Below are 23,682 nucleotides of genomic sequence, written 5' to 3'. Positions count from 1 at the left end.
AAATCATTGAATGGCTGGGACTGGAAGGGGCCTTCAAGATCATAGAGTTCCAACTACCCCACCATGGCCAGGGAAACCTTCCCCTAGATCAGGCTGTTCCAAGCCCCATCCAAGCTGGCCTTGGACACTTCCAGGGATGGGGCAGCCACAGCTTCTCTGGGCAACCTGTGCCAGGGCCTCACCACCCTCACAGGGAACAATTTCTTCTTTGTACCTAACCTAAACCTGCCCTCTGTCAGTTTGAAGCCATTCCCTGTTGTCCTGTCATTCCAAGCCCTTGCAAATTCTCTCTCCAGTTCTCTTGTAGCACTGGAAGGTGCTCTAAGGTCTTCCTGAAGCCCTCTCTTCTCCAGCTGGAACAAACTTCCCCCGTACACTTCCACCCTTGGCCAGAGTTCAGCTCTGCCTTTGCCTCCCACATCCTGATAATTCCCATTAGCAGCACCAGGCACATAGGGATGTACAAAACAGTGAACGCTTTTTATTTCGCTGCTGGAGTGTAACCACTGTAATTTCATAAAACTCAAAAAAAACAACAAAAAAAAGTGATTACCGAAGGCATACATTTTTTTTTTTCCTTTTTACACAAGATGTTAAGTAAACAGACAAGTTTCTTTTTAAAAAGGTTATAAAGTGTCAAGATCCTATACCTCATCTGCATATTCAAAGTGATGCCATCTGATACAAAAAGCATTGGGTACAATAATTTAGCTATGGCTCAGACCAAAAAAAAAAAAAAAAAACAACCAAAAAACAAACAAAACAAAACAAAACAAAACCAACAAAAAAAAATCATCTGGGCTTAATCTACACACTACTATGGTCACCCAGGGGGTTAAAAAGGAAAATATGCAGTTCTTTGTTGCACAGAAAGGAACAGCAGGGAAGTGGAGAGTTCATTGGGAGATCATCGTCTGAAGGGAAGCGGCGGAACGCCCCCTCCCCGGGAATGTCTGCAAGAGCCCGGCCCAGGACCCCCCCTCTGTGCCAAGAAACCAGCCACATTTGTCTCCCACCAGACAGAATCCCATCCAAACCCACCCGCCAAGCTGCACCTACCCAGCGTGCTGGCAGCAAATAAGATACAAGACCTTGGAAACTGCATGGAAGTCACGAATCTCCCTGTGCGCTTTCCCACTGGGACTAATAAAAACCAAACAAACCCAATGAAAAAAATAAAAAAGGAAACGACTCGTTCTATTGTGGGTAGAGCCAGACTCTGCTTTCTCGGGAAATCTGTTCCTCATAAACCTCTGAAGCTCCCAGCCCATGCACCACGGTGTCAGCCTTGCTGCAAAAGACTCATAATATGAATTTACATAAATGTGTGTCACCAGAACTTTCTTAAATGAAGAGCTGGACATTTGTGATGGCCACATTTCCTGCCTTCCCACCATCCCACCCCCTCCATGTGCTCCGTCTGACTGGAAAACAAACAACAGAAGGGATATTTGAGGGCATACGTGTGCCATGTGCTACTGGTGAGAGGACACAGCTACAAGTTCCTGCTCAGATTTATTCCCTCACACAAGGCTCAGCCATGGCTGACTCCTGGCTCAAGGCTACAGGCTCTTGGTTTGATGGTTGGGGCATCTCTGCTTTGCCATCTCTTGGGTCTCCAAAGTTCTTGCACCAATTTGGAGCCTTGTCCCTGCAAACTGTGGTGGCTTTCCATGGAGGGTGAGGGGGTGAATAGGGGTGAGAAATTAAAAAACCCAGTTCAAGCCTTTGCTTCTGGAGAAAAGGGCAGGGTGAGGTGGCTGCTTTGTAGCCAAAGCCATGGGGGTGTCTGTTCCCTGTGACATCTTCCAGGACAATGGAAACAATCAGAGCAGTGACAGCATTGGCAAATACATCAGAGTTTTAAAACTCTCCTTTCAGCGTGTTGGCATTTGAGGTGAAATGAGGATTAGTGTACAAGTAGAGAACCCTAGACCAGCCCAAACCATAAGCCCTTGGCTCTGGTGTTGTCTTACTTAGCTTCAACCTTTCCTCTTGCCTGTCTCAAGACTTTAGAGGTCTTTGAGATTTCTAACCCAAATCCCCCCTGGAAGACCCCTCAATTTCCCCAGCCTGTCGCTTCTGTAACCCTCTCTAGGCTGAAACATCAAGGAGCTGGTATCTCAGAGGAAGGAGCCCAAGTCCAAATAAAAAAAAAAATCCCAAATATTTGGCAATCCAATCCAGAGAAACTTTTGAATTCAGCCCTCCATGCAGAACAGCAGCTCCTGGGCTGCCAAGGTGTATTTTCCATGGAAGCAGCATATTTTAGGGTTAAGGGGGAGATATCCATGGGAAAAAAAAAAAAAAAAAAGAAGGAAAAATATCTAGGACAATTAAATAAGCATGATTTGGTTGTTTTTGGTTTTTTTTTTACAGTGACTCATAAACTGAGGAGGATCAAGATGTCACTCTGCCAGCCAGATGCCCTCAGGATTTGGCTACGTGGCTAGGTCAAGGACTGCTTTTATACCAGAAGCTCCCTAATTTTAAGGTGATTGGTTTGATGCTACATAAAGCCAAGCCTGTCCCCCTCATGTTCCCACCAAGCCAGCCCCCCTCATGTTCCCACCAAGCCAGCCCCCAGGGCTGAGGCCTGAGTGAAGGCTTGCACAAGAGTGGCCAAAGGAGGCTGAATTCAAATTCCTCTGTCCTCAGCCTGACTCCAACTCAAAGGCATGGGGGCTGAATCCCAGGACCTCTTGCCCTGGGCAACGTTCCAGGTGATGCGGCCATGAGCATGGGTGAGGAAAACTCATCTTGCCAGGACAGAAATGTCTCCAAGCCCATAAAGCAACAGTTCCCACAAGGAAGGGCATGGGATCGGGGCTGTCCCTGGCTAGCAGAGATTGGGGCTGTCACCACCACAATGCCAAGCCACCTATGTCCCTGGGAATGAAGCAGCACCTATTTTAGCAGCAGGAGGACAGACCCAAGCAGGAAGGGACCCACGCAACAGGGTGCTCTAACATTGGGCCAGGCCTTTTTATCAGCCCAATCCACGCTATTCCAAATCAACACAGACCCTTTGACCATTGCTGCCTTCTCCACGAGTCATGGGAACCAACAGCCTGGGATAGAGCAGGAGAAACTCAAGGGACTGAGGTCTGTCACACAATATTGGACAGGCCCAAGGTGTGTTGTATGACAGCTCTAGGCCCACTCTAAGGACTCTTTAGTGTGGAGAGTCCCCACCTCATTCAGCACCACAGCTTATCCCAAAGGATGGCCTTCCCTGCCCTGCAGTGGGGTTGGACCTCATCAGGATGGGTGAAGTGGTGCTGGAATCAGCTCCAAACACCTCTGCTGCCCACCCATGTGGTGGTACAAAGCAGTCTCCAATCCTTCTGCAGGTACTGAAGGTGTCTAACCAGCCATCCTCATCACCTGTCCCAAGGGATGAATGCCCTGAAGAGAATGTCTCTGAACATTTAGTTTGGAAGGCACACAAACCTTTGGAGAGACCCAACACAGGACACTGAGGGCATCTCAAGCTGGTCAGCCAAAATCCCAAGAGGTGGATGAACAGTCCTCCCTGTCCCAACAACAGTGATCCTCTGAAGCTGAGGGGTGAGCAGCAGTGAGCCCAAAGGACACCTGGAGCATCCCCTGGGCCACATACATGTCCTGGTGATAGTGGATGGCAGCCAGCTCTGACACAGAGGTGGGGATCAGTCTGGGGGACCATAGGTCACCTCCCAGGCTCTACTGGGCAGTGATGGGAGAAGAGAAAGGCCCAAGGACGTGCGGAAGACAAACAGGGTATTTTTTTTAAGGTTTTTTTTTTTCCTTTAATTAGCAAATTTCTTTTTATCCTCATTAAAAGAAAAATAACATCCCCACACCCCCTACGTGGCCCACTGCTCCAGCTGCTGCAAGCATTCAAAGGCAGAAAGTTGAGAGATGTTTAATGTCCCAGCTCAGGGGCAGTTCTGAGCCTAGCCCACCTGGGTGTGTGCCAGGGGTGCCAGGTGCCTCGGTGCAGATACGGAAAAGGCAGGTGCAAAATTAGGTGATGTGCTCTTGCCAGGACCACCCAAAATCCCCAAAGAAAGCTGCAGCCCAGCCCCTCGACCAGCAAATGCAGTCGGTGGTGGTGGAGGACACGAATATGCCTTGAGAGGCACATTGTGTCCCCCAGGGCACTGCAGCCAGAATTGGGGTTTGTGCCACTGCTCAGGGATGGGGACATGACAGCAGGGAGCTCACCACCCTGGGCACTGAATTTGGAAGCTATAAGTAGGAGCACCCCACACTTTGGGGGACCCAGTGCTGATCCAGCATCCCAGCAAAGCTGAGTACATCGAAGCCCTGCTGTGGCCCCGAGGATCCCAGCGGCTCTGCCTTCACTGGAGCAAGTCCCCAGCGAGCTCCATCTGCAGCATCCTGGCTGGCACTGAGGCAACAGAGAGGTGGTGAGGTGACAGAGGGGCCAGGAGAAAGGGAATGGTACTGGGGGTCTTAGCTCAGCCCTTCCCCTGGCCACAAGGGTCACTGAGCTAAGAGCCCCTGTCACCTCTCCCTGCAATCACCACCTTCCCCCCTGAGGCCAATGTGCCATCCCCACCTCCATCCCTGCTGCTGCAGCCCTTATTTATAGAGAAGAGGTGGGGAAAGGTTTTTCTGGGGGTGCTCTGGCACATCTGCACCCATCACTTCTCAGCTGGCAAAGCCCTGCCTGCATCACCCCAAACCAAGCACCCTTTGCCCACCCCTCTCAGCGTAATGGGAGGGGAAAGGGGGAGGAGGATGGTGATGAAGAACAGTCACACGAGCTCATTGCCTGCTAACACCAAGAGTCAAAGGACAGTGCTGTCTTCCCTCCTGGGGGCTACAGCTGGAGACAGCAGCCTTTTTTGGGGATCCAGCAAGACGAGTGTGCTGTGAGTGCTGGAACACACTGGAGATGCTCGATGTCCCCAGCCCAGCCCCGGCAGAGGGGCGGCACATGGGGAGCGCAGGGCTGGGCAAGGAGGTGAAGGGGTGGGATGTGTGCGAGTGCCCGGGGGTCTGTGCACGGATTTTGGCAAGAGGTCATTGAGGTTACATGATGCAGCATTTGTTCTTGTGGTTATGAGGGTCCTTAAATCGGAGTCTCTGCTTTGGTCGGTATTTTTCCAAGTACGTCAGCTGCTTGCTGTTGATGGCTCCTCTGCGCTTCCTGTGGGGACAGAGAAATGCCAGAACAGTCAGAGGTGTGGCATGAGATCCCCCCCACCCCAAATCACCCCTGTGGGGTGCTGAGCCCCCCAGCCTGGAGCAGGAAGGGATTTCAGAGGCTGAAGCCAGGTGCACCCTCCAGGGATGGAGACAGGCACTGACCCCAGCAGCTTTCCTCACTCATCCACCCTTTGAGTCCCAGGACATGGAGAGCTGGGGAGGAAACGTGGGGCAGAGGTGGGGTGACGGCCAAAAGCCCCTCAGGGATGCTGCCAGCTGCTGCCCCAGCCTCCTGCAAAGGCACAGGGTGCTCCATGCTGATGCCTTGTTTTCCCACTCCCAAAGGAGAGAAAAGCAACCCTGGTGTCACCGAAAAAACCAAAACCTGGGATATGCCAGATCTCCCCATTCCCTCAGAGAAGGACTTTCTGCCCCAACACCACAACACTGCTCCACTTACTGTCGGATGAACTGGATGGCATCTTCATACTTCATCCCACTCTCGATCAAGGCCAGTGCGACAAGGACAGGAGCGCTGAAACACAAAAGCAGTGGCTGTCACTTCCCAGTCACACAGCCCAGAGGCTGATATCCATCATTTAAAGTTCAAGGAGAAGGTCAGGTAGCAGATCCTTCCCATCAACTGATCTATTCCCACTAAGGTTTCACAAAACCCTGCTCAAAGAGGAACTCGGGAAAGGAAGGAGGAGCACTGGCATGGTTGTCTCTCTCCTGCCTTTGTGGGGAGGTGGCAGCTGGGACAAAATCCTGCTCAAAGAGGGGCTGGGGAAGGGAAGGAGGAGAGCTGACATGGTTGTTCCTCTCCTATATTCATGAGGGGTGGCAGCTGGAGTGCTGGGCTAGGACTCACCGCCCCAGGCCGGCCACGCAGTGCACGGCCACACAGCAACCGGGGTCCTCGCAGAACTTGGTCTTCAACAAGTTGAGCCAATCTTCCACAATCTTGCTGGGAGGAGGTGCTCCATCATCAAATGGCCAATCCTGCAAGGTTGGGAAGAGAGAAACACTGTCAAGTCTCTGGGGAAAACCTCTCCGGGGTTGTCTTTTATTCAGGGTGATGGTGTTTGGGGTCTCAGCCACAGGGAGGTAAAAAAGTGCCAGTACTGGGTTCACAGCTTAGCTCCGTGGGGATACAGGTCGTTTTGTGGCATCATCTGGCATACAGGATTTCCCTGGCTACTAATTCCAGCACCTGGGAGTACATTGTAGGGGATTTGAGCAAAGATGGCTTGAAGATGGTTGAAATCTCAGAACTTGATGTGGTGCTGAAATTCAGCTTCCTGCAACAAATGGAGGGGAAGACCAAAAGAATGGTTTGGGGACCCACTAACACAGCCCTAGAGAGAGAGAGTCAAAGGGAGGGAGATCACTCCAAATGGGGCCATTTAAATACCATCCTTCAGGAAAAGGTATTAAGAGACAAAGGAAAAAAAAAATCCCATCTTCTTCTAAGCTTTAACAACCCCTACAGTTGCAGGGGTTCAAAACTGGAGCATGGTGAGGAGTTCTGCATTTGATACCCTCAGCCCTGGGCTCCGTTATGAGGGGTAAGCGTCCCAAAATGGGGATTTCTTTCCCAAAACAGATTTGTCAGGATGAGCATGACCACTGGCTATGCAGCACTGGAAGAGAGAGACAGGAAGGGCAGCATCACTTGGAGAAGATGTGGCTTGGTGAGCCCTGAAGGGTGGGGGGCACTGGGCCCTAATCCTAGATTTTGAGCAGTGAGTCACTAAGCTGCTGTGCTGCAGTCATCCTTGGTGTGAGATGGCAAAACAAGCTGCTTCATTTCAGTGTTTGAACAGGTGGTGTGATTTCTGTTGGGATTTGATAGCAAAGGAGCATTCTGGACTGCAGGGTATTTGTACTGCTTGAGCCAGCCCGCCTGGCCAGCCTGTGCCTGTCCTGCAAGGCCATCTCCTCCTGCAAGGCCATGGCCTCCCTGCAGCCAAGAGTGCAGGTCAGGGGCTCACACCAGGGATGACAAAGCACACCACAGAATCATCCTGTGATAGAATGACTTGGGATGGCTACACCTTCAAACAACACCCAGTCCAACCCTCTGCCATGGCAGGGACACCTTCCACTATCCCAGGCTGCTGCAACCTGGCCATGAACACTTCCAGAGATGGGGCAGCCACAGCTTCTCTGGGCAACCTGTGCCAGCATCTCACCACTCTCATGATAAAAACCTTTTTCCTTATGCCTCATCTAAATCTGTCCTCTGTCAGTTTAAAGACATTCCCCCTTGTTCTATCACTACATGCCTGTGTAAATAGTTCAGCTCTCCTGCAGCCCCTTTAGGGACTGGAAAGGACTTTAAGGTCTCCCCAGAGCCTTTTATTCTCCATATATAGATCTATATACAGTCTATATATAGAAGCACAGCATTGTTTAGGTTGGAAAAGCCCTCTAAGATCATCAAGTCCAACTGTTAACCCAGCACTGCCGAGGCCACCACTAAACCAAGTCTCCAAGTGCCACAGCTGCAGCTCTTTTAAACCCCTCCAGGGATGGTGACTCTACCACTTTTCTGGGCAGGCTGCTTCAATGCTTGACAACCCTTTCAATGACGAAATTTTTCCTAATATTCAATGTAAACCTCCCCTAGAGCAACTGGAGGTCATTCCCTCCTGTCCTGTCGCTTGTTACCTGTGAGAAGAGACCAACCCCCACCTGGAGGCTACAACCTCCTTTCAGTTGTAGAGAGGATAAGATCTTCCTCAAGCCTCCTTTTCTCCATGCTAAACACCCTCAGCTGCTCCTCATCAGACTTGTGTACCAAGATATATTTATATGTCAAAAACATTTATCAGGCTACAGATAAAAAAATATACCAAACTGAGTATACCAAATAAAAATATATACCATGATTTATATTTCTCAAAATATATATAGATTTAATATAATTATAGAGATATTTCTGTATCTGCAGAGATAAATCTATCTATAGAAAGCCAGGTTATAGATATCTCTTGATTTACTTATATAGTTTCTATGTGGTTATAGAAACTTTGATATAGAAGCTATTCAGTTTCTATATACTGTCTTGTATGGTTTCTCTAACTCTCTATATAAAACATATCCTAGATATGTATCTCCCCACATAAGAGAGATATAAGAGATGTAAAGAGGTACATATATCCTAGATATAGAAACTCAGACTGGAGGTTCCAGTTAGAAATGGGGTAAAATGCAGGATTTGGCATGTAAGTGAGCAGATATGATCTCCATCACACAGATTCTATTTATGTAGGATACAGCAATCTTTCCAAGATACATCCTGTAGAGACACAGATTGCATCTGTATCTAGAGACATCTGCATCTGGAGGATCTGTATCTAGAGAGCCACGGGATTATCCACCTATATCCCTGAGGATCTAAGATAGAGCCTCCTCTCTCTCTAGGATATACATTACACAGAGAGAGCTAGATAAAGAGGTCCTACACAAAGAGGACCACCCCAGGAGACACGAGGCACTTCCAAACCCTTCCCTAAATAATGAGGAGAGCCTCACTCCCCAGCTGGAGCTGAACTCCCTGGCAGGGCTATCATGCCTGACATCATCTCCAATTACTTATCAGCCAAGATACAGCCCAGGCAGCTGCCTGCTCTGCCTTTCCCAGCTTGCTGCCTGCTCCCTTTCATCCCCCCAGCTGCACCAGCCAGCTGCTGGAAGAGCAAAAAACCCTCACACCACCCCCCAGGATAAGATAACACCGGGGGTAATGGGAACCACGCGCATCTTCCACGTGGGATCAGGCGCTCTCATCCCTGGATGTTTCAGAGCCTGAGCAACAGGCAGGGAAGGCAGCTGCCGACTCAGCCGGGTGAGTCACAGTTTCGGCTGCGTGGGCAGCACTTCTCTTTTTAAAGCACCAGCCTCAGCTCAGCTCAGCTGGGCTTCCAACCCTGCTCCTGCCTCAGTGTGATGCTGAGTTGGGCTACCAGGGTGTTTAACAGCCCCAAGGGATGAGATATTTAAGGGTAGTGTTGGGGCAGCACCCCCAGTGCCCATCCAGCTGCCCACCTACCATGACAGTGATGCCGTCCTTCTCCAGGGGGGTCTTGTCATAGGTCACTTCACACACTCGCACGACCGTGGTGGCACCGTATTTCTTCAGGTCCTGGGGAGGGAAGGAGAGGGAGGGGTCTGAACGGATCCTGCCAGATGCACCCCAGTTAACCCCAACACATCCAAGCCCTGCTATGACTATGTGGAGCAGTATGGACCCTAAAACAGTGCTGTGCCCCTTCTCTGAACCCTTGACCTGTGGTCCATCCAGCCTGGCAGGCACAAAGAAACATGAAATCACAGGACACCAAAGCCACATGGCCTTGTAGGATTTTTAACCAGCATCTTCATGACTCCTCAGAGTCACGAGTACCGATGGGACCATTTATTTTTAAGCCTTGACAGCCACATCAGCAGGCATTTTACACCCCAGGCAAAAAACATCCCTGACATGGGTGCAAGTCCTCTGAAGGAGAAATTATTTGTGCCTGGTGAGGTCACACTCCTGATGCAGAAATGTATGGAGGCAGCTGGGGGGGAGTCATAGCATGCCCCACCAGCTGAGCTCGGTATCTCACAGATGGCTCAGGGGCTCCTTCTCCACCTCGCTGCCGTATCCCATCATCACTCCAACACGCTGCAGGCTCAGGCGTGGGACTTGGAATGCTTCCAGCATGGCTCACTGCCCGGTGAGAGGATTGCCCCCGGACTATGTGCCCGGTGCGCCGGCTCGCCGGGCACCATGAGATCATCCCCGCCAATGATCCACCTCCTTTGTTCCCCATGTGCGCTCACCAGACCGTGGTGAGCCCCACAGGCTCAGCAGCCTGGCCAAAAGTCTAAGAGACTGGAGGAAAGGGGAATTTTTCTCCCTTCCCACTGGCGTGGTCCCCATTTCCTTGTGTGCAGTGTGCTGACTATGGGGTAGCTGTCCCCAAATTACAGACACCTTCCTCAGCACTCACAGAGCTGCTGGCTCTTCAACACCAAGCTCTCCAGCACTACCCAACACACTCTGGGCATTGGAAATAGGCTGGGATATTTGGGATGAAAAGCTGTTACTGAGGTGCTGGGAGGAACAGGGCAGGCTGTGTGCACCCATATGCATCGCTCCAAAACCCTGTGACCTGATGTGCTAGGGGATCTGGCAGGGGATGCAACGGGAATGGAGAAACTGCTCCATCTCTACTGTGCCCGAACATCACACTTGAGGTCCTGAAAAACATCCTATCCTAAAAAGCTGGCAATGATTGGACCCACTGACCTAGGCTGCCACCAGAGGCTGTGGTACCAAAGGGGATGTGCTGCCCTCTCATACACATCAGCTTTTCGCCCCAAAGGGTGCAACTGGACCCTGGTCCCCACCTTCCAATCTCCCCTCCTTACCTCCAAGAAGGTGTTGAGCGTGGCATTGGTGGGGTTGTGGGTGATGAGGAACCTCATGTTTTTGTAGCAGACCTCCACAGGTGCAGGGCGGTTCATCCGGGCCATGGTGGGGGCAGTGGGAAGGTGAGGTGGTGCTGACAGTGCCAGGGGAAAAACCCAAGAAAAGTGTGGTGTGGAGGGGCAAAAAAAACCAAAACCAAACAAAACCCCAACAACCCCTCTGCGCTTCAAAAATAAAAATAAAAACGGATCGAGAACTCAATATACAGACGTTGTGCAAATAATCCCAACTCCTGGGAGCGCGCCGGCTTCCTTGACACACCACAAGCCCTCCAGGGGGAAAAAAAAAGCCAGATGGGGGGGAAAAAATAATATTAATGATAATAATAATAATAATAATTAAAAAAAAAATCCCTTTGCTGTAGTGTTGGCGTCCTCTGCGTGTGTGCGACGGCGAGCGGCTGCTGCCTCCGGTGCCGTGCGCTCCCGGGCGCTCTAGAAAGGCCTCTGCATATGGGGGGTGGTGGTGGCGGGAGGGTGACCCCCGTCACGTTACCCCATCGGGGTATGTGGAGTACTTGGGGGCGGCACAGGGGGCCGGGAGCCTACGGGGCGGCGTCGGCGGCGTCCGGCAGCGGTGCCTCGCTGGGGCGATCCATGCACGGGAGCCTTGAATGGTTGAGTCGGAGGGTCGGGGTGCTGGGCGAGATGAGGAGAGGCGGCCGGGGGCTGCTTCACAGGGCGGGCTGTCGGGGGCTGCAGGGCTCACAGCTGCTCCTCAGCACCTCCATAAATCCCAGCGGAGAGCGAGGCTGCAGGGGAGAGAAAGGGAAACGTGGTGGTGAGAGTGTCCTCCTTCCCCAGGAAGCACCTGCCTGCTGTGGGTGCCCCTGAAGGCACCATCACTTTCTGCATCCTGTACGAGCATCCCTGACCATCCTCATCTTCACAGGAGACCATAGATTAGAAAGAGAGGTGGCATTTAAAGCTAAAGCTGAAATATCATCTGGAGAGCTGAAATGGCACTGGAAAGCCAGAGGGGGTAACTCACATTTCACCCGCAGAACGGAAAAGCACATGGCAGGGAAGGCCTTGCTCCCATATGCCACCCAAAATATGCACCTCCTGGTGCTGAAGCACCTAATCCATGCCAGCTGACCCCCCAACACCCATCCAGACCCCCGAGACCTCACCTTTGTGTCCCCGAAAAGCACGTTGAGTATCTCCACCCCAAGTGCATGCTGTGCCCGAAACCAGCTGCCACTGCCGCTAATCGGCCACATGCTCCTGGCGCTGGGCTCATGTCCACCAAATGCACCTCTAATGCTCTTAGGAGAATTAAGCCGCCTGCAAATGAGCTATCTTGAGGAAGGGGGGGGCGAGGAGGGGGTTGCGTGTGTGTGGTTCTGCCAGGGTTAGTGATGGATGTGTCTCCCTGCCTGCTCATCCACATTCCCACACCGCTGGCACAGCGCTCCCAGTAACGGAGCCCGGCACCCCAGCCCGCGGCATCTTCGCTTTCAAGGATGGCAGTGGGAAGAATTAAAAAAGAAAATCAATCCCCGTGGTAGAAATACTCAAATCCATGAAGTGACGTGCCCAGCGGGGAGGCAAGGGCTCTGCCAGCCCCACTCAGAGCTGAAGGAAACACAGCTGGAGCCTCCCCAGGTTGTTCCCTACTGGACTCTTGTTTTGAAGCTGGTCCTTTCCCCAGGTCAGTGGCTGCTTAGTGCCGTGTGGCCAGAGCCTCAAAATAGACCATAAGCACATAAGTAACCCGAGCTCGGCCAGCAGGCACCTCCTTGCCTCTCCTCACGGCAGCCAGAAACTTTCCCCTCTGGATTGTTTCACCCTTATGCAATGAGACAAGGTGGGAGTAGGGAGACGAGCTGAGCCCTGACCAGCTCATCACAGCACCTGGGTTCATCCAGGCCTGAGCATCGTTTACAACATGTTTAACAGCTCCTCCAGTGGTACCCAGGAATGGAAAGGTTAAATAGCAACAGGAAAAAAGCCAAATGAGGTGCCACGGGAAGCAGAGCTGCCCTGCTGAATGTGCCCGGTTTGGCTGCTAAAATTATGGACTCTTCCAAACAACCACATCCCGTCACACCTGACTAATTTTTTTTTTTTCCCATAAAAAAGGGGATAAATGCTATCCCAGAGCCCTGCAAGTATGTTTGGCAAAGTTCAAACCCTGCCTGGCTGCAGGGGATGAGTGGGACATTAAGGGGGGAAGACTTTCCAGTCCCCATTGAGAAATCACATTTTAGCAGCTGACGGAGGCTGAGAGCTTGGCTGAGCCATTGGAGTGAGGTGGGAGCTGCCTCCCTGCAGCATTTTAGGTCTGATTTAGAGCAGCTCAGCCCACAGATGATGCTGAACCCCCAGAGTAGCTGAACCTCCCCCACCTGGACCACAGCAGCTGCAATTTTTGCTCAAAGCTTGCAATGATGCTGCAAGATGGGCTGGGAAACCTGCCCTCCCCAGTGCTCACCATGCCCCTTCAGTGATGATCCCACCCATCACTTTGTTTGCGGGGTCTGCTTCTCCCCAAGACAATCTCACCATGGCTGGGTAAGAACCAGTTTAATATTTCTGGAGGGTAATTCTGGGCTGGTTTTGGCTGTGTGGCTCCTACATGTCCACTTGCCAATCTGCTGGCCAGCACAACCACAAAAAGAGCCAGCAACCCAGTGAGTGAACACTTCCCAGTGGTTCATCTTTTTCATTTTAAGGAAAAGAGAGCATAAAATCCTAGAAAGGGATAGGAGGTGGGAGAGATGGGCAGCCACAGTTGCCTGCTCAAAGAGGTCTTTGAGCTGATACAAAGTAGGAATTGCCCCAAACCCTTGAAAGTTCAATTTCTCTGAAACAAAGGACTTGAGGATCTTTTGCATTTACTTTTCATGCCTTTGCTCTTCAGGCTCCCAGAGTGTTTAATGCCATCTGTCCTAATGATGTGATCTGATACCGATGATCAATCAGATTTGACGCACCAGCACCAGAGGTGCACAAGGGAAAGCATCAAAAAACAACTTTTCTCCCTTCAAACAACCTCATACCTCATTTTAACCGGCTGCCAGGGACATTAATACGAACTGTGCCCATGTTTACCCATGTCCTGGATTAAATCCCACCCATTGAGCAACCCCGTGGGACTGGGAGCTGCTGCCAGCACCAATGCCTGTGCTTCCCCCTGTCATCATCTGAGTTCATGCTCCATTGGCACTCCGCATCCTGGACAATTTTTTATTGGCTTGGGTGTGCTCACTGCCAGTAACAGAGGCTCAGTGGGAACTGTCTGCCTATGAGAACAGCAAGTGCTCCTTTCCCACAAGGTCTCCTCTCCAGTGGAAGCGTTTCAAGTATTTTGGCAATCGCACGTCGCAGCAATTCAGCCCCGAAGCCCATAAATCCCTAATGGATATTCAATCACAAATCATCCCCGGCGTTTCAGGCTGCGATGCTGATCTCCATATTAAGCATGGCAGAACAATGTGGAAAAGGGAATTTCAGCTAATATTAATAACCTGCCAAGTGGAATATAAATCCTTCTGATTTGAGTGCTCCGGGGGATCTAGAGGAAGCACGTGAGGACACAGTGAACAAGCCCTGGATGAGGGTGCTCAGCAACGCAGTGCTGGCCTGCCAGGCTCAAACCCGTCTTGGGGAAGCCTGATGAAAGGAGATGTAGCCAGGTAGTCTCTTCTTCCACGTAACAAAGTGACAGGACAAGATGAAACAGCCTCACCAGGGGAGGTTTAGATTGGGTATAGGGAAAAATTTCTTCACTAAAAGGGTGCTCAGACACTGGAGCAGGCTGCCCGGGGAAGTGGTAGAAGTAGTATCCCTGGAAGTGTTCAAAAGAGGCATGGATGTGGCACATGGTTTAGTGCTGGACCTGGTAGTGTTAGGGTAACAGCTGATCAGAGATCTTTTCCAACTTTAATGATTCTATGATTTTCTTTTCACCATGACTGTGGCAATTTCTGCTTCTTACACAAGAATTTTGCAGCCAAGAGCCCATTGAGGATCCAGTATGAACACACACCAGTGTGGCAAGAGAGCAGTGAAGGATGCTGCTCTGGGGGATGGGGACCACTGAGCCATCATCTTGTCTTACACCTGCAAAGCTGAGGAGATGACAGAGCTCTCCAAAATATTCCTCTGCAGTGTGGCAAGACCATTACAAATGTCTTGGCCTCATCCCAGATGTCCAGGGACTGAGCCTGCAACAGAGGGATGAGGCTGATCTTCCTCATGGCAACTTGATGGAAAATAAAGGTCAGATCTCCTTCACCCAGTGAATGGAGCGGCCTGACCCGACGGCTGTGCTGCTGGTACCCAGCTAGTGGGACACAGATGGTGAAGTCAAGTTTTCCTAAACACAGCACATCCCCAAGTGAAGGAAAAGGAAGCTTTGCAGAGCCAAAGTGTCGCTCCACATGGGCTTTAGCAGTGGGACTCGGAACAAAGGCTCTTACTCACCCAAACAATATGTATCTCGCCCGTATATAAATATAGCGATCTTGGAGTGAGCACATCTCCTGTTCAAAGTTCACCTTCAGAAAAACCCAACAAAACACCCAGCTGTCTTACACTTTCTCGACCTCTCTCCTGCTTTCAGCTCATGTAGCAAGACACTGACCAGCCCTTTCCCCTTAAGGCTGATTAAGTCCTGCTCTCCCTGCTCCCAACAAGCACTTCCATCACTCTGAAAACTGAATCCAAGTTTCTGAGTGTTTCCAGTTATCACCATGCAGAAGTTTCTGCACGCATCCACTGCCACTGACATGAGTGACCATGGGGAGCAGGTCTGTGAGGCTCGGCTGCACACATGAGACTTGTACCAGCAAAACCACCACTGTCACCATTGCCACCACACCCACCACAATGACCACTACCACTGCCACCAGTGTCACCACTGCTATCAGTAGGAAGTGCACCACTGCCATCACTACCACTGACACCAGCATGAGCAGCACCACTGTCACTACCACCATGTCACCACTGCCACCAATACCACCACTGCCACCAGCATCAGCAGCACCAGCAGCACCAGTTCCACCCATTGCCACCAGTGTCACCACTGCCACCACTGAGTTCCACCAGCACGAGCAGCATCACTGCTGCCACCACTGCCTTCACTGCCAGAGAGGACAGGTCCCAGGGCACAAGAGAGCCACAGCGCTGTCCCCAGCCTGTGACTGCAGCTGGGACACGGCCAACGAGCTGAGATTTCCTCCAGTTGCATCCGCACGGAAGGAAACAGGAAAGGTCCGGGAGGAGAGCGACGGAAACAAAACACCCGGCAGGAGCCGGCATCTGTGGGGAGAGGTGTAAGCAACCACCGGCACATCCTGCTCCAGGTGCAGAGCTGGACAGAGTAGATGGGATGTCCTGGAAAAGCCATGCTGGGTACGGTGGTGGCTGTGGGGTACCTGCTACTAGGAGCAAAGCAGTGCCTGGAACTATCTGCCAGGGAAGCATTGTGGGGTTTTTCCTCCAAGAGATTTATTTTTTTGGTTGTTCCTCTTGCTGCATGTGATGTTTTCTGAGCAAAACACCACAAGGAGGATTAAAAATGCACAGGTGTAGAGGGAGAGTGACGGGAGGCTCTTAGTGACCCATGAAAACACACATGCAAGATAAACCAGGTCATGCATCTTTCCCCACATCCTTTTTGGTGTGCAGTAAATACTGGCTAACATGAAATTTTGCCTACAAGAGCTGTGCAGCCCTTGATTTTACAGCTCCAGTTGGAGTTAAAGAGTCTGGTAGCATTTAGAGAGCAGGGAAAGATGCCAGCAGGATGTTGGCGTGGACATTTGCAAGCAGGAGGCACTCAGGACATCAGGAAAGAGGGAGGAATGGGGAAGCTGAGGCAGTGAGCCAGCCAGCCAGATAAAAAGAAGAGCAGAGTCTTCCCAGCACTGTGCAAGCTGGGAACGCACCGGAGGCACTGGTAACATGATCAGCCCTTTCTTATCTTGTCTTTGCACCTTTTGTCTTTGAAGAGAGGCTGAGGCAGAGTGTGGAAAGTGTCTACAAAGGTCCTTCGGGAGCTGTTTTTCCCTCTCACCCAGATTCACAGCCCCTGGGCATGGACCCTGTGCCCACACTGGGATTCCTATGATGCCGCCAGGGCTCATGGGGCAATGCCCTGGAGGAAACATGATGCTTCGAGCACCCTTCAACAGCCCTTTAACTGGAATTTCAGCTTTCCCCTTCACATGCAGCCCCCAGACAACTAGAATTTGAGGTCTACATGGGCAAGTTTTAAACCTAATTCTTTTTTGTGCCAGAAGAAATTCAGCCATCAGAGGATCATAAAAACCATTAAAAAAGCACTAAACCTTCCACACTGTGGGGAAAAGGAACGCCCCCAGCTGAACAGTCCCCCATCCATCCCTCCCACCCTGTCTCCAGCAGTGGACGACTCACAGGCAGCTACCGGTGGCCCTGATCCCAGCGAGATCCTGGTTTTATAATCCGAGATATCCCCTCCACTGCCTTCCCCCAGCAGCCACGAGGAGCTTGCAGTCGTGGTGCCGATGTCAGAGGCTTTTTCTGGCTTGGATTTGAAGGAAAAGGAGGAAAAAAAAAAGAAAAAGAGTGGGGAGGAAGAGAGGCCAACTCCACTGGGAAAAGTAATAACAGGCTTGGGGCTGGCTACCTCCCAAATCTGCAGAGGGTGTGCCCTAGAGGGTTTTTTTGGGGGAGGGGTGAAAAGCTCGGTTGCCTGGGGACAGATGGTCCCCACGCTCCGGCGCCCGATGCACAGGGAAGTCAGCCACTCCAAATACTGGGGGCCAGCTCCCCACATCCTTCAGGGATTTCTTTTGCCCAGAAGAATCAGGAAAAAGAGCAATTCTGTGTGTGATTAGGCATTTCCAGGCTTTAAGCCTTGTCCAACAGTATCTCCTGAAAGAAAAGAATCTCAAAACAGCATCCTCACCCCAAAACACACACTGGGGGCAAACTGACCCCCATGGTCCCCTCCAACAAGTGCCCACTGACACGTGTCTCTCCCACCCTGAAACTCTGGTGCAGCTGAACACCTGCCCAGCTTTTTTCTTGTGGTTTCTCACAGAATTTTGAGCTAATTCAATACTTGTGGCAGGTGGCAAAGTTTGGGGGTGGAGGTGCAGAATCATGTGTCTTCTGAGAAACAGCAGCGCACTCCTGGGAAGGGCAGGGAGGAGCTGCCATGACCTCCCTTTTGAGGTACAGTTTGAGCCTGAGCCTGTGTCCCACCAGACCTGAACTTCGCTATTTGCCATGTCCCTCCTCGGTGGTGGGATTCTGATGGGAAGTTGTCCCTACATTACCTAGCCTTACCTTGTCAGGCCACCAGCAGCCCTGACCCAAGGCCACCAGAGCCCTGTCTGCGTCACTGGCGCCTCTTGCACAACCCCCAATCCAGACTGGCTGCGGTGGCTTTGATGGAAGTTTGCTGATGATGAAGGGGGCTCCAGGGGACTCAAATCTACCCAAAAGGTGGATTTTGACCTGCAGACAATGTTGAAATAGTGCTCTGTGATATGCTGGGGATGCAACACAGGATGGAACATGCTCTGCCTGTGTTGTGTTCCATGGAAAGATCTCTGGTAACATCAAGCTGCGGTCAGGATTGTCCAGAGAAGCCAAGCTCTGGAGAAAGGCAGCTCTTCCAAGTCAATGGCACTAGGTTTAGATGGCGTTTGTGGGTCTCTGAGGTTTCTCCACCATCCAGACCCTGTGCTGCCTGGGGTTGTCCTCCCAAACCATCTTGCTCTGCACTATTTGGTTTACACATTTTGCCCCATGGAGACAGGGTCACACATACTGTGACAGGCTGCTGAGAGGTGGGTAGCACCACCAGCCCTCTCCTTTGTGGTGGACACCAAAGCACTTCTGAAGGCTGCCACCAAGCCCATGGGGACAGTGCTGCATGGAAACCCCTGGGTTGTCTCCTCCTCACTCTCCCCAGCCACGGCCATTGTCACTTTAACAGCAGAAACTGGCCCCTGAAATAGTGCCTCCAGGGATGTTCCTTTTCCAGCAGGATGGGACAGAGACACTGCATGTAGGTGAGAAGTGTCCCCTCAGGACTATCAACAATACAGAGAGACCCCGGGGAAAAGACAATTGAGTGTCAGCCAGGATAATTAAAAGCCATGGAGGAAGTGAAGGGAGATGGGAAAATAGGCTGCTCCTAGGTAGGATGTGGCAAGGTCTGCCAATGTTATCAATACCCCCCAGCATGTCATGCTCCTGGCTCCTCCCATTAAGCCCAGGTCCTGCAAAGATGGTTTTCCCTAAATCCCTCTTCCAGAAAACTCCTTAGGTCCAGCAAAATGCCACAGCAGAGTTCTGTGGTTGCCATAGGACAAGTGCTCTGCAAAAGCAACATGTCGACAAAGCTCTAGGAACAAATGTGGGTACTTCCAAGCTGCCAGTTTTGGATGCATGGCTAGAGCATGGCCTGATCCTGCACCCTCTCCTGCTCCCCTGCACCCTCCTGGACCCAGCCATCCTCAGCAACAGGGACAAAACCCTTTGCTGCTGCCCTTGCGCAAAGCCCCAGAGCTGTGCCAAAAGTTGTCCCCCACCCGTGGGAGCTCGCAGAGCAAATGAAGGTGGTTTTCTTTCAAATAAAAGATCAAAGGGCATGAATGTTGAAAGTTACAGCTGTTTTTGTTGGAGGGACATCAATGTCTCCACTCACTCTGCAGAGCCTGCCTGGTGTGTAAAGCACTGCCTCATGTCCTTAGTTCGATTTGCACCTTGTCCACATGGGAGATGGGGGACTAAACTGCAGGAGGAGGGAGGAGGATCAAGCATCACTTTGGAGGAAGGAGATTAGGGCAATGCAGAGCTCAGATTGCTCAGAGTCTGCAAATCAGAATCATAAAATTGTAGAATCATTCAGGTTGGAAAGAACCTCCAGGTTCATCAAGTCCATCCTTCAAACAGGTACCATCCTGCCCACCAAACCACATTCCTGAGTACCACGTCTACCCATTTTTGAACACTTCAGGGATGGTTTCCACCACTTCCCTGAGTAGCCCATTCCAGTGCTGAGTCGCTCCTTCAGTGAAGAAACTCTTCCTGATACCCAACCTGAACCTCCCCTGGTGCAGCTTGAGGCCTTTTCCCAACTACAGAACTTCTGAAACTCAAAGCCCCTTGGACATTCACCTTGCAGCTGGGCTCAGATGGGCATAAAAATGTGAGGATGTGGCCGTGGCTCTTTCTCCAGCTCAGGAATTGGTGATTAGGGAGACCTCACTGCAGGCTTTCAATGTATTAAAGAGACGTTAAAAAAAAAAGATGGAAAAAGACTTTTACATGGGCCTGTAGTGACAGTACAAAAAGCAACAGCCTTAAATTGAAAGAGGGCAGGTTCATATTGAACATAAGAAGGAAATTTATGATGGGAGTTACGGTAAGTAGGAGTTATGATAATTTATGATAAGAAGGTTATGATGGGAGTGGTGACACACAGAAACAGGTTGCCCCCAGAAGCTGTGGCTTCCTCATCCCTGGAAGAATTCAAGGCCAGGCTGGATGAGGCCTTGAGCAACCTGGTTGCAATGGAAGGTGTCCCTGCCCATGGCAGCATGGTTGAAACTAGATAATCTTTAAAGGTCCTTTTCATCCCGAACCATTCCATGATTCTCTGAGTGCCTGATGGGCAGGATGGGTGGGTGTTACCATGACCCTTGGCCTGGGTTCTCCACATCAGCTTCCCCCCAACTCCCCACCTGTCTCTTCATCAAGTGCAGTTCAAACTGGATTCCAGTTTAACCAAGGTATTAAAAAAACCTTGCTGGACAAGGACACTGAGAATTAGGAAAATGGGATGAAAAATCATTTGGGCTGGAGCCCTACAATGCTGTAGCTTGGAACGTGGTCTTGGACTGCAAAAATGGGCTCCCCAATTACCATCAAGCCTGTCCCTTTCTGGGCTGCACACCAGAAGCAGAGAGCAGCTGCTGCAGCCCCAGATGAGCACATTTTAAATCACATCCTCACTTGTCACACAGAGATGGTCTGGCATGCCAAGGCTGCTCCCAGCCACTGTTGGAGGCGAAACCAGCTAAAAAAAGATGGCAAACTATATAGATCCTGGCGCTTCTTGAACTTAAATGAACTGTCTTTCGATACAGAAGATGAATAGTCATCCAATCGTGTTCCTGTCATTCACAGGAAGGATTTCCAGCAGTGGCTTTGTAAAAGCCAGCAAATGCCCTGGTATCTCAGGAAGGGAAATTGCAATCATTTGCATGAGCAAAAAGCTCGTGTCAGAGCCACTGTGAGATGATGATACTTGGTGCTCTTCCCATCCTGTCAGGGAAAGCAAGGAGAAGGTCATGCAGCACAGCCAGCTGGCTTTGATGGACCGTGCCAAGGTGATTTTGGAGATCACCAAAGGAGAAGGACCACATACCCCGGGGAATGGCAGGATGAGGAAGAAATCCATCCTGCCTAGAGTGGAAACATCACCTGAACACCACAACAAGAGGGAATGCCACATCCCGTGAACAGTGCACCCAGGCAAAAAGCAAATCCAACAGCGGGATATCACAGCCTCAAAGTACCTTTCCAGACTGATACCACTCTTGGGACAACATGGAGGTGAAGTGGTCAGCACCAAGTGGTTTTGGAGCTGGAGGAACCTGCAATCAGCATCACTTCTCCTCAAAATGGCAAAAGGTTGTAAGGAGGGTGTCTGACTGTTCAGGAAGTGCCCAGGAAAGTTTACTCATGAGCATGCTTTGCCTTTGACTTTCTTTCATCTAGATTTTTGCATAAATCCGGTGCTGCCTTTAGGGAAATGCAAATTCCCTGGAGAAAAGGGAGCGTTTGAAGGTGCTGGCTGCTCTGACGCGCCAGGCACGGAAGCGACGCTTTTATCACCTGAAAATTAAATAAAGGCTGAGATGCGAAGCCTTCCCCACCCTGCTAAGCAGGAAAACTTCCTCAGCTCCTACGGCCGGATCCAGCAGGGATGGGACAGGCAGGATGCGGCGTTTCATCCATGCTCTGCATATCCTCCCCAGCCCCAGGGGTGATCTTTAATGGCCTGGAGACACGCAAGCTGCTCCGGCTCTGCTTGGTTTCCCGGCTCCGCTTGGCTCCCGGATGGTTTCTGAGGCATTTTGACACCCCGGCGTGGGTGGCATTTCCCAGCCACCCTTGCTGTGCTGGAGCAGGCTCTAATCAAGCTGAAAGCAAATGAGCTTTGCCGGGAAAAGGAAGATGCAAGCCCAAATTCATCATTTATGATGAAGCCAACTGATGATAGTAAATGTTTCTGGGGATGCACACGCACATGCTCTGCCTCTCAGCAGGGAAAAAGGGAAAGGAGGTGAATGAAAAAGCAACACCAGTAAAAAACCGTCTGGATTAAATAATGGCTTTGAGATCCATCCAAAATGGTCCCTGTCCCTCTGCTCCCACGGGCATATAAGAGGGTTTCATCCTGGGGAGGAGGCAGACATACATTCCCCATCCTGTTGGCCATGAGTGTATCCTGGGAGGGTTTTTCTCCATCTCTTTTTCATGCTACTTCCTAAAGAGCCAGGCTGCCGTAAACAGAAAAAAAACCCATTGAGGAATATCTATGGAGACTGTGCAGAAGACCCAGTGCTGACTTAAGGCTCACTTAGTTCCCCCATTGTAAGCTCCTTTGGTACAAAGAAAAAGCAAAATGAGGCCATTCCTATTACTATACCTTGCTCCATGCTGAAATCCACACTATTTCAACTATCTTAGAAGAAATACCCTACAGGCAGAGGTATGTACAGAGTACTCCAGCAGCCAGCACAAAGGATCTTTTGCTACTTCACAAATAACTTATATTTGGCATTGCATGTGACAACCAACAGCAAAACCAGCCCCCTGGTGTGGGCTGGATCACACTGGGACAGAGTGAGCAGAGACAAGAGACACTGAAGATGTCCCCTTCAGCCACAGGACATGGGGCTCATCTGCTCCAGTGCAAAGTCAGCAGGTACTGGTTTGGCTCAGTTCTACCAGCACAAGGGCATTGTGACATTGACAGCCATCTCGGCAAAGGCACCATGGAGTCCATCTTGCCTTGGGGGAAGTTAAAAAATAAATAATCAAGTTTATTTTCAGCTTGATCTGTTCCCAGCTCATCTCTCTACAAACAGGCAGCTGTACTGGCAGGGCACTGTGGGCAGCACTGGGACAGGCAGCCAAGGGTTGCTAAATGAGCACTGTAATTCAATGCCGAGGCATGGGGTGAAACTCTGCCATGTGTTCCCACATGGGAATTTCTCTGGCATTTTCTTTTATCAGCTGGTCGATAAAACATCCCCATCCTGTTTCCAGATCTCCTGTAAGTGTCATTCATCACACAGACGGAGCACATCCTCTCTGCTGTCATTAGCACGTCCTGGGCTGGCATTTACTAGAAATGCAGCACAGGGACTTCCCTCAAGTTCCACCAGATAGTGGCACCTGAAAGATTGTGGGGACCTCAGCAAGAGACTTCCCTGCAAGGTTTGAAACTGCAAACCAACCTCTCCCACGTAGCTGGACCCAGTCTCCCTGTCTGAGCCTCACAAGCTGGCAGGCCGGTGGGGATCTGCATCGGGATGGAGGCACCCATGGAGCCATCACCTAACTCAGGCGCAGAGGAACACCTGCCCCAAATCTGCTCCCAGGAGACTGGTACAGTGTAGGAATAGGAGCTTTTAGTTAACATCAGTGATCAACTCTGAGCTCACCCACTTCTCCAGCACAACCGCAGGCAGGAGCATCATTGTGGCATCGCTGCCTCCAAAGTTGGTGACAACATCGCCAACTCCTCACCAGGAGCACATCCCAGCCAGCTTACAGCCACAGCAGCAAGGATGAGGAAGATTCACAGCATCCAGGCCCAGTAGTACATCCTTCTGATGCCAGGGCATTGATAAAACTCTGGTCTTCGACCTGTCCACTTCAATAAAACAAACAACAGCTCCATGAAATCTCCTCTAACTTTTGCAGATACCAATTTTAGCCCAGCTGCCTGCATGATGCCTCTGCTGCATTTCTATGCCTAGCTTCAGGCAGATATTCTGGTTTTTGTAATGCCTG

At 50.9% G+C, this 23,682-nt stretch overlaps 1 protein-coding gene across 1 annotated transcript in view; it reads right to left on the bottom strand.

The window, feature by feature from the left end:
* Window positions 1-416: 416 nt before the first annotated feature.
* The window catches only part of PTP4A3 (protein tyrosine phosphatase 4A3), a 42,130-nt gene continuing 18,864 nt past the window's right edge, over window positions 417-23,682 (bottom strand). Inside the window, exons 2-6 of the mRNA XM_066175334.1 lie at window positions 10,585-11,396; window positions 9,218-9,310; window positions 6,032-6,162; window positions 5,621-5,695; window positions 417-5,161 (exon numbers count right to left, since the gene is read on the bottom strand). Of these exons, the coding sequence (XP_066031431.1) occupies window positions 5,044-5,161; window positions 5,621-5,695; window positions 6,032-6,162; window positions 9,218-9,310; window positions 10,585-10,689 (522 nt within the window). The 5' untranslated portion in view covers window positions 10,690-11,396 and the 3' untranslated portion in view covers window positions 417-5,043. The remainder of the gene's footprint in view (window positions 5,162-5,620; window positions 5,696-6,031; window positions 6,163-9,217; window positions 9,311-10,584; window positions 11,397-23,682) is intronic.

This window comes from Chamaea fasciata, unplaced genomic scaffold (assembly GCF_029207755.1).
Source record: "Chamaea fasciata isolate MVZ Bird 193981 ecotype frontalis unplaced genomic scaffold, bChaFas1.0.hap1 SCAF_1, whole genome shotgun sequence".
Lineage (NCBI taxonomy): Eukaryota > Metazoa > Chordata > Aves > Passeriformes > Sylviidae > Chamaea > Chamaea fasciata.
This window is presented reverse-complemented; position numbering and strand designations above follow the sequence as displayed.